Raw genomic sequence first — 17,843 nt, 5'->3', positions numbered from 1 at the left:
ACACACACACACAAATACACGCATACACACACACACACACACAAATACACGCACACACACACACACATACACACACACACACACACACACACATATACACTTCTACACACACATACATACACACACACACACACACATTCACACACACACACACATACGCACACACATACACACACACATACGCACACGCATACACACACGCATACACACACACATGGGGCGACAGTAGCTCAGGAGGTAGAGCAGTCGTCTGGTAATCCGGAGGTTCCCGGTTCGATTCCCGCTCCTCCCGGCCAGCGTGTCGAAGTGTCCTTGAGCAAGACACTTAACCCCTAATTTCTCCCGATGAGCAGTTTAGCACCTTGCATGGTCGCCTCCGCCGTCGGTGTGAGTGAATGGGTCAAATGTGAGGAACAAATTGTAAAGCGCTTTGGATAAAAGTGCTATATAAATGCAGCCATTTACCATTTACATACACACATGGTGGGATAAGTGACAACTTGTGACATCATCAGAGTGAGTCATGTTGTGTGTTTTGTATTGGAGCCTCAGAGAGCCCTGCTGACCCCTGCTGGCCACTGCTGGCCACCACATCCTATATTCATACTGACTATGGAATACAGGGCCTAAATCACTACGGAATGGTGTTATGAATATGAATCACTATGAAGTGGTGTTATGAATATGAATCACTATGAAATGGAGTTATGAATATGAATCACTATGAAATGGTGTTATGAATATGAATCACTATGAAATGGTGTTATGAATATGAATCACTATGAAATGGTCTTATGAATATGAATCACTATGAAATGGTGTTATGAATATGAATCACTATGAAATGGTGTTATGAATATGAATCACTATGAAATGGTGTTATGAATATGAATCACTATGAAATGGGCTTATGAATATGAATCCCTATGAAATGGTCTTATGAATATGAATCACTATGAAATGGTGTTATGAATATGAATCACTATGAAATGGTGTTATGAATCACTATGAAATGGTGTTATGAATTACTATGAAATAGTGTTATGAATTACTATGAAATGGTGTTATGAATATGAATTACTATGAAATGGTGAGCAACAGAGAAGAAAATGAATGCTCTTCCCTTTGTTTACTTTGGCCCAAAAGCTTTCTCCTCAACCAAATCCACTGACTTTCTTGTGCTATAAACCCTCGGCATCCTACTTCAACCACTAGTTTCCATATCAATATATCAGTAAACCATTAGTTTGCATATCAATATATCAGTCAACCATTAGTTTGCATATCAATACATCAGTCAACCATTAGTTTGAATATCAATATATCAGTCAACCACTAGTTTGAATATCAATATATCAGTCAACCACTAGTTTGCATATCAATATATCAGTCAACCATTAGTTTGCATATCAATATATCAGTCAACCATTAGTTTGCATATCAATATATCAGTCAACCATTACAGTAGTTTGAATATCAATATATCAGTCAACCATTAGTTTGAATATCAATATATCAGTCAACCATTAGTTTGAATATCAATATATCAGTCAACCATTAGTTTGAATATATTATCAATATATCAGTCAACCATTAGTTTGAATATCAATATATCAGTCAACCATTAGTTTGAATATCAATATATCAGTCAACCATTAGTTTGAATATCAATATATCAGTCAACCATTAGTTTGAATATCAATATATCAGTCAACCATTAGTTTGAATATCAATATATCAGTCAACCACTAGTTTGAATATCAATATATCAGTCAACCATTAGTTTGCATATCAATATATCAGTCAACCATTAGTTTGAATATCAATATATCAGTCAACCATTAGTTTGAATATATTATCAATATATCAGTCAACCATTAGTTTGAATATCAATATATCAGTCAACCATTAGTTTGAATATCAATATATCAGTCAACCACTAGTTTGCATATCAATATATCAGTCAACCATTAGTTTGAATATCAATATATCAGTCAACCATTAGTTTGCATATCAATATATCAGTCAACCATTAGTTTGAATATCAATATATCAGTCGACCATTAGTTTGAATATCAATATATCAGTCAACAACCATTAGTTTGCATATCAATATATCAGTCAACCATTAGTTTGAATATCAATATATCAGTCAACCATTAGTTTGAATATCAATATATCAGTCAACCATTAGTTTGAATATCAATATATCAGTCAACCATTAGTTTGAATATCAATATATCAGTCAACCACTAGTTTGAATATCAATATATCAGTCAACCATTAGTTTGCATATCAATATATCAGTCAACCATTAGTTTGAATATCAATATATCAGTCAAACATTAGTTTGAATATATTATCAATATATCAGTCAACCATTAGTTTGAATATCAATATATCAGTCAACCATTAGTTTGAATATCAATATATCAGTCAACCACTAGTTTGCATATCAATATATCAGTCAACCATTAGTTTGAATATCAATATATCAGTCAACCATTAGTTTGCATATCAATATATCAGTCAACCATTAGTTTGAATATCAATATATCAGTCGACCATTAGTTTGAATATCAATATATCAGTCAACCATTAGTTTGCATATCAATATATCAGTCAACCATTCGTTTGAATATCAATATATCAGTCAACCATTAGTTTGTCAAATAAAAATATTACAAAGTCCTCTATGTGCTTTATGTCCGCAAAAAGTTATAGGAACATACATACATATGATGTGGGAATGTCCGGGAGTGCTCGCTTTTTGGGCCAAGGTTGCATTATTTCTCACTAATATAACGGAGATAAACATACCTTGTTTGCCACACATTTTATTATTAAATGATGATTCATCTCTAAAATTAACACCTCACAAAAAGAGAGTGTTTTTGGCCGGTTTAACGGCAGCAAAGAAAATGCTCGTAATGAGATGGAAACCACCCCATAGTCTCAATATTTACCGTTGGAAATTGTCCTTCTACGAAGTATTGAGATTAGAGGCATCCAGTGCTAGAGCACAGGGAGCAAGGACAGAATCGATCCAAATATTACTTACTGCGGCCCAGAAGGTAAAATCAGTACTCCACTAGGTTGAACACTTGTACCTTGACACCAGAGAATGAACAAAACTCATGTTGCTGTTGTTTCCATTTATCTTTTCCATTTATCTTTTCCTTTTCTGTTTACTGCTATAATTTGTTGTGGTTGTTTCTAAATTGTATTGTATTTTTCCCTATTACTTGGTTATCTAACAAACATAATTATGATTTCTTTTCTAATTAAGAGTATCCTATACATGTATGCATCAAGGTTTCCCCCTCTCCTAAAATGTCTATGCAAACCCGGGGGGCTGGGAGTGGGGTTAAGAAGCGACCTGGGCTGTCTCGCAGCCACAGGACCGCCAGAACGGAGGAAAAGACTGTCACAACTGCAACAGGCAGGCTACACAGTATATGAATATACTGACGGACAATCTATACTGAAAAGACACTTTTTATGCCACTGTGTGAATTAATATGAAATGCTGATGTGAATGTCCTTCCTCTGAACTTGTTTTTAAAAAAAAAGACAAAATAAAAAGTTGGTCACAAAAAAAATATATCAGTCAACCATTAGTTTGAATATCAATATATCAGTCAACCACTAGTTTGAATATCAATATATCAGTCAACCATTAGTTTGAATATCAATACATCAGTCAACCACTAGTTTGAATATCAATATATCAGTCAACCATTAGTTTGAATATCAATATATCAGTCAACCATTAGTTTGCATATCAATATATCAGTCAACCATTAGTTTGAATATCAATATATCAGTCAACCATTCGTTTGCATATCAATATATCAGTCAACCATTAGTTTGAATATCAATATATCAGTCAACCATTCGTTTGAATATCAATATATCAGTCAACCATTAGTTTGAATATCAATATATCAGTCAACCATTCGTTTGAATATCAATATATCAGTCAACCATTAGTTTGCATATCAATATATCAGTCAACCACTAGTTTGCATATCAATATATCAGTCAACCACTAGTTTGCTAGTTTAAATGAAACTCTTCTGTCTTCAGCGCTGCAGAATGAACGCTCCCAGTTTGTGATCAACGGTGACTGGAAGATAAGCGACCCGGGGGAATACAGTGTAGCGGGAGCCAAGCTGCTGTACCGACGTTCTGCCGACGCCTGGGAGAGCTTGGAGGTCCAGGGACCCACGCTGGAGGACCTCCACGTCATGGTCAGAGCAATACTTCATCTTCTAAACATATTACACAACAGAAAGACCTCCACGTCATGGTCAGAGCAACACTTCATCTTCTAAACATATTACACAACAGAAAGACCTCCACGTCATGGTCAGAGCAACACTTCATCTTCTAAACATATTACACAACAGAAAGACCTCCACGTCATGGTCAGAGCAACACTTCATCTTCTAAACATATTACACAACAGAAAGACCTCCACGTCATGGTCAGAGCAATACTTCATTTTATTTTTATTTTTTTTATTATTGCAAAACAAAATTATTAAAAGTCAGTACTCAACACACAATGCATAATGAAACTAACAATTAAGGTGGCTAAAATGACATGCAAGTACAGAAACAGAAAACTAAAAAAAAGTATATAATAATATTTTACCGTATACAGTGTATATCCAACGAAATTACCAATTATACCAATGTCTTATACAGGATATACTCCTAATACCTATTATCTAAAACCCTACACACATATGCTCCAGCTCGAACCCCCCCCTCCCGGACCCCTCCTTGGATAGCAATACTTCATCTTCTAAACATATTACACAACAGAAAGACCTCCACGTCATGGTCAGAGCAATACTTCATCTTCTAAACATATTACACAACAGAAAGACCTCCACGTCATGGTCAGGGCAGCTTTGTCCGGCAGCGTGGCTATGTGAGTAGAGCTCCGGACTCATGATCAGAAGATCACCGGCTCGAGCCCCGGTCAAGGTCGTTGTCGGAAAGTGGTGGTGTTGTTGTCCAGCAGGGGCCACTCTGTCCTCTGGACTGGTCAGTAACAATGCCCCTGTTACGGTGATAGGGACACCGTACAGCTGCGAGTACCGTCCTTCGGATGAGACGCTAAAAACCGAGGTCCTGACTGAATTCGGTCGTTAAAGAACCCAGGACGCCTATCGTAAAGAGTATTCATTTTAATCTAAGGAAATTAATAAAGGGAAGATGATTAAAGAGAATGTTTTGTAGATACAGTACTGAATTCTGCCATCAGGACCCATGCAATTTGAAATATTATTATAGAATATAGAATATGAGGCCTATAAATGACTTTATTATAGCCAACTTGCACACTATGGATCGGGCCCAATCTCCTCTTTCAAATGGCAGAGTTCAATTTGTATTTAGTATCTCCAGGCGTCCATGAAGAACCGTGAATGAAATAACATGCTGAATATATTCACCCAGTATCCCAACTGGACATCAACACCAATCAACAACAGTATATTGGGCCATAGTGTTTAACCCTTTCACTGCCACACTACCAAATGGTTAACCCTTTCACTGTGACAATACAGAAGGTTAACCCTTTCACTGCCACACCACAAAGGGTTAGCCCTTTCACTACCACACTACAGAAGGTTAATCCTTTACTATCACACTACAGACGGTAGGTTATGCTTCAGTGACACTAAAATGGGAGGGTTAGGGTTAGAGCCCACTAGAGCCCAGAGGAGAGAGTACAGGAGAGCAGAGCGTACGTGGAAAAATGATAGACTCCATGTTTCTCTCGAGATGCTTAGAGACACTCGCATCAGATACCAGCTAGCAGTTAAAGCAGCGAGAGCCGCACCCCAGGACCCTCTTTGCCACCATTAACTCTTTCATCAGCCCCCCCCCACCCCCTAGAACTAGCCTGGATGTGTCTCCAACTAAATGTGAGGCATTTTTTTTTTTAATTCATCACAAACAAAGTTGAGGTAATCAGAAATAACATCACACCACCACCTACATGACGTAGCTTGGATGTCTCGCCGCCCTGTTCATCCACCCTGGCCTGTTTTCAACCCATCACCCTCTCTACTCTCACAGATATAGTCTCAGCCATGAAACCGACCGCCTCCCCCCTTGACATAGTTCCCTCTGTTCTTCTCAAAGAAGTATTTCACACAACTGGCCCCAGCATCTTCTCTATCATAAACACCTCCCTAGCCACTGGTACCGTTCCAACCTGCTTCAAACATAGCAGACCTCCGCACCCCCTATACCAACGTCAGGGCCCTCAGATCGGCTGACAAGGGTCTCCTAACTACTCGTAGGTCCAATTTAAAGTCTAGGGGGGGGGGGGGGGGGGGGGGGGGGGGGCTTTTGCTGTCGCAGCCCCGGACCTCTGGAACAGCATCCCCATGTCCATCAAATCTGCCCCTCTCCATAGCGTCTTTTAAATATAAACTCAAAACCCACCTATACTATAACTCAAAGTTGAGGTCATCAGAAATAACATCACACCACCACCTAGCTTGGATGTCTCGCCGCCCTGTTCATCCACCCTGGCCTGTTTTCAACCCATCACCCTCTCTACTCTCACAGATATACCGGTAGTCTCAGCCATGAAACCGACCGCCTCCCCCCTTGACATAGTTCCCTGGCCTTCCCCGACTCACTCTGACTCTCGCCTTGCTTGTTGACGTGTCGTTTTGTTTCTTTGTCTGTCGTTCGTTGGTTGTTTATATTTTCTGTTTATTCTATACTTTAGCACTTTCCTTTGTTTTTAGCTATGCGACTTGCTGTGAGGCACTTTGGTTGACAAGTGTCATGTCTAAGTGTGCTATACAAATACATTTGATTGATTGATTGATTGATTGATTGATTGATTGATGGATTGATTGATTGATTGAGGGTCACCAACCTCTCAAATCTTCTACTTATCGCTGTGCCGGTCAGTCAGTAAGTGACATTGGGTCTGGCCAAACATACTTGGCATGTGATTGGTCTACTCTAAACCACACCCGTAGCTGCCAGATGTCCCTCAAAGGATGCTGATTGGTCTGAACCACACCCGTAGCTGCCAGATGTCCCTCAAAGGATGCTGATTGGTCTGAACCACACCCGTAGCTGCCAGATGTCCCTCAAAGGATGCTGATTGGTCTGAACCACACCCGTAGCTGCCAGATGTCCCTCAAAGGATGCTGATTGGTCTGAACCACACCCGTAGCTGCCAGATGTCCCTCAAAGGATGCTGATTGGTCTGAACCACACCCGTAGCTGCCAGATGTCCCTCAAAGGATGCTGATTGGTCTGAACCACCATGGTTTGGTCACAAGCGCATCATTTGAAGCTTGACTAAATGGATTCTCACGTGATCTCACAAAGCCTGCTGTCGTGCAAGGTTGCCAGTTTGATTCCCGCTCCTCCCAGGCAGCGTGTTGAAGTGTGAAGTGTCCTTGAGCAAGACACTTAACCCCTAAGTTGCTCTCGGTGTGCTGGTTGGCACCTTGCATGGTTGCCTCCGCCGTCGGTGTGTGAATGGGTGAAATGTGAGGAACAAAATTGTAAAGCACTTGGGATAAAAGCACTATAACAATGCACCATTTGCCATTTACACTCCCTGTGTGTGTGTGTGTGTGTGTGTGTGTGTGTGTGTGTGTGTGTGTGTGTGTGTGTGTGTGTGTGTGTGTGTGTGTGTGTGTGTGTGTGTGTGTGTGCGTGTGTGCGTGTGTGTGCGCGTGTGCGTGTGTGTGTTCAGGTGTTGGCGACAGACAGAAATCCAGGAATAGAGTATGAGTACTGGTTGCCACCAGACCGCTATGCTCTTTACCACGGCCTCAGGAGTCCCCTGCGCCAGCCACACCACACTGCCAGCTACCCGCCCTGGCCCCGCCCAACCACCACCACCACCACCACCACCACCAAGCCTGTCACCACCTGGCCATACTGGGGTAAGACTGGCTTCTTATACCACCACCACCACTACCAACCCTAACCCTGTCACCACCTGGCCATACTGGGGTAAGACTGGCTTCTTATACCACCACCACCACTACCAACCCTAACCCTGTCACCACCTGGCCATACTGGGGTAAGACTGGCTTCTTATACCACCACCACCACTACCAAGCCTAACCCTGTCACCACCTGGCCATACTGGGGTAAGACTGGCTTCTTATACCACCACCACCACCACCACCAAGCCTAACCCTGTCACCACCTGGCCATACTGGGGTAAGACTGGCTTCTTATACCACCACCACCACCACCAAGCCTAACCCTGTCACCACCTGGCCATACTGGGGTAAGACTGGCTTCTTATACCACCACCACCACCAAGCCTAACCCTGTCACCACCTGGCCATACTGGGGTAAGACTGGCTTCTTATACCACCACCACCACCACCAAGCCTGTCACCACCTGGCCATACTGGGGTAAGACTGGCTTCTTATACCACCACCACCACCACCACCAAGCCTGTCACCACCTGGCCATACTGGGGTAAGACTGGCTTCTTATACCACCACCACCACTACCAACCCTAACCCTGTCACCACCTGGCCATACTGGGGTAATACTGGCTTCTTATACCACCACCACCACTACCAACCCTAACCCTGTCACCACCTGGCCATACTGGGGTAAGACTGGCTTCTTATACCACCACCACCACCACCACCAAGCCTGTCACCACCTGGCCATACTGGGGTAAGACTGGCTTCTTATACCACCACCACCACCAAGCCTAACCCTGTCACCACCTGGCCATACTGGGGTAAGACTGGCTTCTTATACCACCACCACCACTACCAACCCTAACCCTGTCACCACCTGGCCATACTGGGGTAAGACTGGCTTCTTATACCACCACCACCACTACCAAGCCTAACCCTGTCACCACCTGGCCATACTGGGGTAAGACGGTTGCCAGAGAGATTCACTGCCCTAACCACCCTAACCCTCACCTGGCCACGTTTCCTCCCTGGGGCAGAGAGGTGACTGGTTGCTGGTTCAACCTCCCTGAGGCAGAGAGACCCTGGCCCATCTATGCTCTTGAGCATGTGTGTGTGTGTGTGTGTGTGTGTGTGTGTGTGTGTGTGTGTGTGTGTGTGTGTGTGTGTGTGTGTGTGTGTGTGTGTGTGTGTGTGTGTGTGTGTGTGTGTGTGTGTGTGTGTGTGTGTGTGTGTGTGTGTGTGTGTGTGTGTGTGTGTGTGTGTGTGTGTGTGTGTGTGCGTGTGTGTGTGTGCGTGCGTGCGTGCGTGTACGTGTGTCTGTCTGTGTATTAGCCAATTAAGTCTTTCTTTTCTTCTTCTAGTGTTCCCAGGTGGCTGGCCTGTCAAGCCCCGCCCTCCTCACTCGCCCAGCCTCCCCCGTCTGGAGAGAGAGGACAGGAACCTGCTGCCTCCAGGCTCAGCTGGGCGTAGGTTCAAATCCGCACTGATATGTGAAAATTATCCAAGCCAACATTTTTATTTTATTAAGTAAAAGTACAACTAACCCAAAATTATACTTTAACTCTGTAAATATAAGTCAGGTTCGGGATGTCTCCATAGCATTAGCTCACTGCTGCTTCCCCCTGCAGGTCACTGTGGGAAATGCAGGCGTGTGCGCGGCCGAGGAGAACGTCAGAAACAGTACTGCCAGAAGGACTTTGGTGAGTGTGAACTAGAATCTACCAGAAGGACTTTGGTGAGTGTGAACTAGAATCTGCCAGAAGGACTTTGGTGAGTGTGAACTAGAATCTACCAGAAGGACTTTGGTGAGTGTGAACTAGAATCTGCCAGAAGGACTTTGGTGAGTGTGAACTAGAATCTGCCAGAAGGACTTTGGTGAGTGTGAACTAGAATCTACCAGAAGGACTTTGGTGAGTGTGAACTAGAATCTGCCAGAAGGACTTTGGTGAGTGTGAACTAGAATCTACCAGAAGGACTTTGGTGAGTGTGAACTAGAATCTGCCAGAAGGACTTTGGTGAGTGTGAACTAGAATCTGCCAGAAGGACTTTGGTGAGTGTGAACTAGAATCTACCAGAAGGACTTTGGTGAGTGTGAACTAGAATCTACCAGAAGGACTTTGGTGAGTGTGAACTAGAATCTGCCAGAAGGACTTTGGTGAGTGTGAACTAGAATCTGCCAGAAGGACTTTGGTGAGTGTGAACTAGAATCTGCCAGAAGGACTTTGGTGAGTGTGAACTAGAATCTGCCAGAAGGACTTTGGTGAGTGTGAACTAGAATCTGCCAGAAGGACTTTGGTGAGTGTGAACTAGAATCTACCAGAAAGACTTTGGTGAGTGTGAACTAGAATCTACCAGAAGGACTTTGGTGAGTGTGAACTAGAATCTACCAGAAGGACTTTGGTGAGTGTGAACTAGAATCTACCAGAAGGACTTTGGTGAGTGTGAGTTAAACGTTGGACCGTGACGTCAGTAGAGTCACTCCAAGCAGTGCTGGGAAGCACAGAATGGAGTGTACTCCGTGATAACACAGCCAATATTAACGAATACACCGAAACGGTGATTGACTATGTCTGTACTCAGGTAGAAGTAATAATCCCCACCACCAAAATTAATATCTACCCAAACCAAAAGCCCTGGGTAGACAAATCCGTCCGTGAGGCTCTGAAAGTGCGCACATCAGCATACAACACCGGGCTGGTGACAGGCAACATGGAAGAACACAAGATGGCAAGATACAACGTCAGGAGAGCAGTAATAGAGGCAAAACGGCGTTACAGGGATAAAGTTGAACTTCAGTTTGAACAGGCTGACTCTAGAGGCATGTGGCAGGGCCTCAGAACAATGACAGACTACAAAGGAACCCCCCTCAAACTGAACAGTGACATCTCCTTAGCAAATGATCTCAACTCCTTCTATGCGAGGTTTGAGGCTGTGAATAACAACACCAGCCTACAAACCACGGCAATGGGGGGGGGGGGGTCTGCTGATGGAGACTCAGTGTTCAGGGTAACAGAGCATGAGGTGAGACGGATCTTTAAAAAAGTGGATATCAGGAAGGCAGCAGGACCGGACGGCATCCCCGGCCGCGTCCTAAAAGTCTGTGCCGACCAACTGGCCCCGGTATTCACTGACATCTTCAACCTGTCCTTGGAACAGGCCGTCATCCCCACCTGTCTGAAGAAGTCCACCATCATCCCTGTACCCAAAAAATCTACGCCCGCTTGCCTCAACGACTACCGCCCTGTAGCCCTCACCTCCATAGCCATGAAGTGCTTTGAGAAGCTAGTGAAGGGCTACATCTGTTCCTCCCTCCCCATCAACCTGGACCCTCTGCAATTTGCATATCGCCCCAACAGGTCCACGGAGGACGCCATAGCCCATGTGCTGCACACAGCAGCATCACATCTGGACAAGAGGAAGGGGAACTATGTGAGAATGCTGTTCATCGACTACAGCTCAGCATTCAATACCATAGTCCCCTCCAAACTCATAGCCAAGCTCAGGGACCTGGGCTTGAACTATGACCTGTGCCAGTGGGTCCTGGACTTCCTGACGGGCAGACCCCAGGTGGTAAGAGCCGGCAACTGCACCTCCTCATCCATCACGCTCAACATAGGGGCCCCCCAGGGCTGTGTTCTGAGCCCCCTCCTCTACTCCCTGTACACACATGACTGCGTAGCACAGCGGAACAACAACACCATCATCAAATTTGCTGATGACACAGTAGTGGTGGGCCTGATCTCTGCCAACGACGAAAGGGCCTACCTGGAAGAGGTAGAGAACCTGTCACAGTGGTGTCAGGAGAACTGCCTCTCCCTGAACGTCAGCAAAACAAAAGAGATGATTGTGGACTTCAGGAGGTCGGGGGTCAAGGACTACAGCCCCCTCAGCATCGACGGGGCACCAGTTGAGAGAGTGAACAGTTTCAAGTACCTCGGAGCCCACATATCCGAGGACTTGACATGGACCACACACATTGACAGTGTTGTGAAGAAGGCACGACAACGCCTCTACTTCCTCAGGCGCCTAAGGAAGTTCCAAGTCAGTCAGAAGATCCTTAGGAACTTCTACTCATGTACAATAGAGAGCATCCTGACCGGCAACATCACCTCCTGGTTTGGGAATAGCACTGCACAAGACCGTAGCAGACTACAAAGAGTGACACGTTCAGCCGAACGCACAATTAGAGGGGGGCTTCCCACCCTCCAGAACATTTACAACAAGCGGTGCAAGGGGAAGGCTAAGAGAATTATTAAGGACTCGAGCCACCCGAACAACTGCCTCTTTGAACTGCTGCCGTCAGGCAAGCGATACCGGAGTCTTATGGCGAGCACAGAAAGACTCAGAAGGAGCTTCTATCCCCAGGCCATCAGGCTGCTAAACGAACAATAATCGCTAAACGAACAATAATCACTATGCAACAACCATCAAATGCACACAGCACACACACCCACACGCACACACACACTCACTCAAACAAACAACACACTGCAGCACCCACTCTCCACACTTTAGATCACACAAACACACTTACACTTTATATTTATTGATAAAGGATTTGCACTACAACTCGTACACCTACTGTGAATTGTACCTAAACTGCACCTTGTCCATTTATGCCTTGCACTATATAGTATTGTATATTAGTACACTGCACAGTATTGTATATTGTATGGTAACTACGTCTACGAACATTGTACATATGTCTAAACTGAACACTGTGACCTCTTTTTTTTCTTCTAATTTTTACTATGTTTTTATTTCATACTTATCTTGTCATGCACAGTCTCTGGAGCGCAACAGTAAGAAGCATTTTGTACAAAAGTATTCTGTACTTCTGTATGACAACTATTAAAGAAACTTGAAACTTGAAACTTGTGAACTAGAATCTACCAGAAGGACTTTGGTGAGTGTGAACTAGAATCTACCAGAAGGACTTTGGTGAGTGTGAACTAGAATCTGCCAGAAGGACTTTGGTGAGTGTGAACTAGAGCCAACAAGACAGGAAGTTGTCTCTGATCCAGATATTAAAGGGGAACTATCTTATAAATGGCCTTTTTGAGTGTTTAGCATTGTTTCCTAGCTATGTGAACTTATATTAATATGATCTATGTCTCAAAATTCTCATATTGGCGCATTCTTCCAATTCTCCTCTCACAATATTCACCCTCACTGAACTGAGTCATTTGAAAATGTGCGCGATATGTGATGTCATAAAGACACCGCTGCATGTTAATGTTCAGGCGGCGGGGCCGAGCCGCGCCGGTTTAGGAGCCCAGGCTCAAAACGGCTCGAGATCTTGAGGTAGAAAAATGCTGTTTTTGAGGACTTGATTAGAAATACAAAACAATGAATAAAAAAAATATATATATTACAGAGGTGTTCCATAGACTCACAGGAATTGTGTAAAAGTGCCCAAATAGTGAAAGAAATAGTAAAATAGTTCCCCTTTAAACTATATTCCAGACGCTATTCTGAGAACCCAAGTCAATGATTTGAAGATATTTTCTTTTAAGTTTAACTTAAGTTTGGTAAACATCTCTGTTTTTACACTTACAGCATATTAATGACAACTCTTAATATTAAGGAGATAGTTGACACAACTCTAATATTAAGGAGATAGTTGACACAACTCTAATATTAAGGAGATAGTTGACACAACTCTTAATATCAACGTTAAAGAGATAGATAGATGTTTTTAAGTGTGTCTGAAGCAAACTGTTCTCTCTGCTAGTGTTCCGCGCCCAGGTGGTAGGGAAGGTGTACCGCGGGGAGGAGACCCGTTACGACGTCCACATCATCCACACCTACAGGAACCGCTTCCGCCTGGAGCACCGCGAGTTCCTCTGGGCCCCCAACATCTGTGACTGCCCCCTGCTGGAGGAGGGAAGGCAGTACATCATCATGGTGCGACGCCACATCAACTATGAACACACTCTGAACAGAATCCTGCTGGAGGAAGGGAGCTACGTCGTCCCGTACAAACCCAGAGAGGACTCCTTGTTGAGGCCCCTGGAGAGCCTCTGTAGCAACAGAGGGCCCCGGAGACCCAGGAGCTGAGAGCACATAAACACTACGACTCTGGGGCCAGTGCACTTAATAATAATAATAATAATAATAATAATAATAATAATAATAATAATAATAATAATAATAATAATAATAATAATAATAATAATAATAATAATAATAATAATTACTTGCATTTATATAGCGCTTTTCTAGACACTCAAAGCCCTTTACAATGTAGGGTGGAAATTGCCTCCTTCACCACCACTGGTAGCACCCAACCTTGGGCTACGCAGGCTCAATGGCTACCATACACTGGCACCCGGCACACATCACACTACACAATGGCTACCATACACTGGCACCAGGCACACACCACACTACACAATGGCTGAGCGGCTCAGGAGACAGGGATTTATATCAGCCAATTAAGGGGAAGGGATGATTAGGTGGCCTTGATGTCAGAGACCTGATTGGGAATTTGGCCAGGAATGTTCTTTAACGACCAAATTCAGTCAGGACCTCGGTTTAGCGTCTCATCCGAAGGACGGAGGACTTCCCTTATGCCTCTTTTCCACTCGACTCTACTCTGCCTTTTCTGTTTTCCATTGCCAAAATTTTCCGGATAGTACCTGGTACCGGATACTTTTTTTAGTACCTGCTTTTTCGAGGTTCCAAGCGGGTAGAAAAGTGATACCAAAAAAGTGACGTGAAATCTGTTCTTGGTGTTGATGTTGGTTTTGTTTCATCAATAAATGACGCAGAATACACTGTGAAGGTATCTTCATAGCTTTATAGCTAGCTTCGATACGTGTGTGTGTGTGTGTGTCGCGTTGAAGTTGACATCACGCGCCCTCGCTATGACGACCAGCTACACTGACGGCGGGTACTACCTGCAGTGGAAAAACGAACGAAGTACCAGGTACCAAAAGCGAGTAGAGTCGAGTAGGTACCATGCAGTGGAAAAGAGACATTATTAATGTGTTTGAGACCGTAGGGAGGCTGACGGCGAGTCGTTATATATTATATTCTGTAATATTATATTGTATTTTATGAGAGACAAAGGAGAGAATGTTCTACTGGGATCTGACAGGGGATCTGATCCCAGGCCAGCAGGGGGCAACACATGGTTCTAGAAGCCCAAGACAGGAGATCTGGGCCCTGTTTCTTGTACGTGGTTCAACTAAGTCGATCAAGATGTCATTATCCAGCTTCAGTTAACCCGATGTTTGAAGCCGGGATTTTCCTGTTCCAAGAAGGTGGATTCAGTCTCGTTAACTCAAGCCAGACTTGCGACTCAGGCTAAATGCGCGCGGCCGTTTTAGGTGAAAAGCCAGCACGTATCGATGGCAGAGATCCTGATTCTCAACGGCATTGATTGATTAATTGATTTAAGACTTTATTGACAGATTGCAATACGGCTCAATCGCCTCGCCGACAAGTTAAATGCGTTATCTATAGGCTAATTCTAAGTCCCTCATTACCTCAATCAATCAGATTATATTTCTTTAAACTTGCCTGCTGGATTGAATAATCAAATGAGATCTTGCTAGCGAAAATAATTAGTTAACTGTTATACAGAATTACGATACGGCTCTCTTACCCATTGATTGATGTATAGTCAATCTTTAACTTATCTCCAATGTGGTCTAACGGGTTGTTCTTTTGACTTTCACACGGACGACCGGGGTTCGATACCCTAGTCGTCTCCTTCTTTTTGCAATATAGGAATAATTCAATTTGGTGCACGTTGAGAGCTATATAAAGAATGACATCCTCAATGCATGTAGATTTATAATATTTTAACTTAAAACCAGGCTACTTTGGCGTATAATCATTAATATTATATTCAAAAAAATCATATTGGAAACACTGGGATTTGAACCCCGGTCGCTGGGTTGGCAGGCTTGAGCACTACCGCTGGGCCACTGTGCCAGATGGGATAAATTCATTGTTTATACATTAATGAACGAGAGACCCGTGTTTAGAATATCCTTTGTTTTGAATGAAGTTTATCTCTTTATCCTCATTCATTAATGTGACGTCAACGGCTCATTCAATTTCTCAAATCCGTCAAACAGCGCATCTCATCAGACATCTTAATCCCAGTTACAATTAAAATAACCACATAATGTGTACATCGCACGAGCGAGCGCCACCGTCGCCACGGTATATATAACGTGCATTATTTAGGACAAAGTGAATTTAGTATCAGCATTTTGGGTCTATTTTACATTTCAAAAGCCCCCTCTGGAAGAATGGAGCACAAAAACGTAATTCAGAATGGTATAATGCAGATCGTAGACTGTGGGAATAGTTTCAGGAAACGAGCTGTCACTTTCTTTGCGGGGGCGTGGCTCTGCGTGATCCGGCTAACTTGAACTTGAACTCTGCTTTCGAGCAGGCTCAAACTTTTGGATCTGTTGTCATGGTGATTTGGAAAATCCACGTACATGAAACCGGAAAGTCCGGCTAACTCAGTTATCCAGCTAAAGTTATCCGGCTAACTCAGTTATCCAGGTACAAGAAACAGGGCCCTGATCCCAGGCCAGCAGATCCCAGGGTGGGGCCATTTGGAAGACCTGGTCATTCACAGCACAGCTAGACATCCAGACCATTGACACATCATCCAGTATTAACATAAGGCTCAGTGGTCAGAGAGACCTTCCACAAGGTCACAGGTCATCCCTGCCTGCTACAGGACCCTGACCTCTGGTGATATGTCTACATGTATGTGTGTCTCAGAGATATTAATGTCTACATGTATGTGTGTCTCAGAGAGATATAGGAATGTCCACATGTATGTGTGTCTCAGAGATATTAATGTCTACATGTATGTGTGTCTCAGAGATATTAATGTCTACATGTATGTGTGTCTCAGAGATATTAATATCTACATCACATGTATGTGTGTCTCAGAGATATTAATGTCTACATGTATGTGTGTCTCAGAGAGATATAGGAATGTCCACATGTATGTGTGTCTCAGAGATATTAATGTCTACATGTATGTGTCTCAGAGATATTAATGTCTACATGTATGTGTGTCTCAGAGATATTAATGTCTACATGTATGTGTGTCTCAGAGATATTAATATCTACATGTATGTGTGTCTCAGAGATATTAATGTCTACATGTATGTGTGTCTCAGAGATATTAATGTCTACATGTATGTGTGTCTCAGAGATATTAATGTCTACATGTATGTGTGTCTCAGAGATATTAATGTCCACATGTATGTGTGTCTCAGAGATATTAATGTCTACATGTATGTGTGTCTCAGAGCGAGAGGCCAAACGTACATTCCTCATTCCACCGGCTGGAAGATGGAGACTGTGTCTGTTTTCAGTGATTGGCCATTTCAATCCTACCATTTATTTTATGTGAGTCTGGCAAAGAGTTCCATATCAGATCCAATAAGCAGTGTCGAGGAGGTGGGTTCTAGTCCCTGATCCAATAAGCAGTGTGGAGGAGGGGGGTTCTAGTCCCTAGTCCCTGATCCAATAAGCAGTGTGGAGGAGGTGGGTTCTAGTCCCTGATCCAATAAGCAGTGTGGAGGAGGTGGGTTCTAGTCCCTGATCCAATAAGCAGTGTGGAGGAGGTGGGTTCTAGTCCCTGATCCAATAAGCAGTGTGGAGGGGGGGGGGGGGGGGTTCTAGTCCCTGATCCAATAAGCAGTGTGGAGGAGGGGGGTTCTAGTCCCTGATCCAATAAGCAGTGTGGAGGAGGGTTCTAGTCCCTGATCCAATAAGCAGTGTGGAGGAGGGGGGTTCTAGTCCCTGATCCAATAAGCAGTGTGGAGGAGGGGGGTTCTAGTCCCTGATCCAATAAGCAGTGTGGAGGAGGGGGGTTCTAGTCCCTGATCCAATAAGCAGTGTGGAGGAGGG

At 43.6% G+C, this 17,843-nt stretch overlaps 1 protein-coding gene across 2 annotated transcripts in view; it reads left to right on the top strand.

Moving 5' to 3' along the window:
* adamtsl5 (ADAMTS like 5) overlaps positions 1-17,580 on the top strand; it is a 111,509-nt gene extending 93,929 nt beyond the window's left edge. Inside the window, exons 9-14 of one of the 2 annotated variants that reach the window (XM_084309099.1) lie at positions 4,090-4,253; positions 7,750-7,915; positions 8,671-8,700; positions 9,308-9,412; positions 9,575-9,646; positions 13,681-17,580. In XM_084309099.1, the coding sequence (XP_084165225.1) occupies positions 4,090-4,253; positions 7,750-7,915; positions 8,671-8,700; positions 9,308-9,412; positions 9,575-9,646; positions 13,681-14,006 (863 nt within the window). In that variant the 3' untranslated portion in view covers positions 14,007-17,580. Of the gene's footprint in view, positions 1-4,089; positions 4,254-7,749; positions 7,943-8,670; positions 8,701-9,307; positions 9,413-9,574; positions 9,647-13,680 lie in introns of both variants that reach the window. The other variant, XM_084309100.1, reaches the window with a different exon arrangement.
* The last annotated feature ends 263 nt before the right edge of the window (positions 17,581-17,843 follow it).

This window comes from Notolepis coatsorum, assembly GCF_963971535.1.
Source record: "Notolepis coatsorum genome assembly, chromosome: 2".
NCBI classification, from domain to species: Eukaryota; Metazoa; Chordata; class Actinopteri; order Aulopiformes; family Paralepididae; genus Notolepis; species Notolepis coatsorum.
Note: the sequence above shows the minus strand (reverse complement) of the source record. Positions and strands in the feature narration are given on the sequence as shown.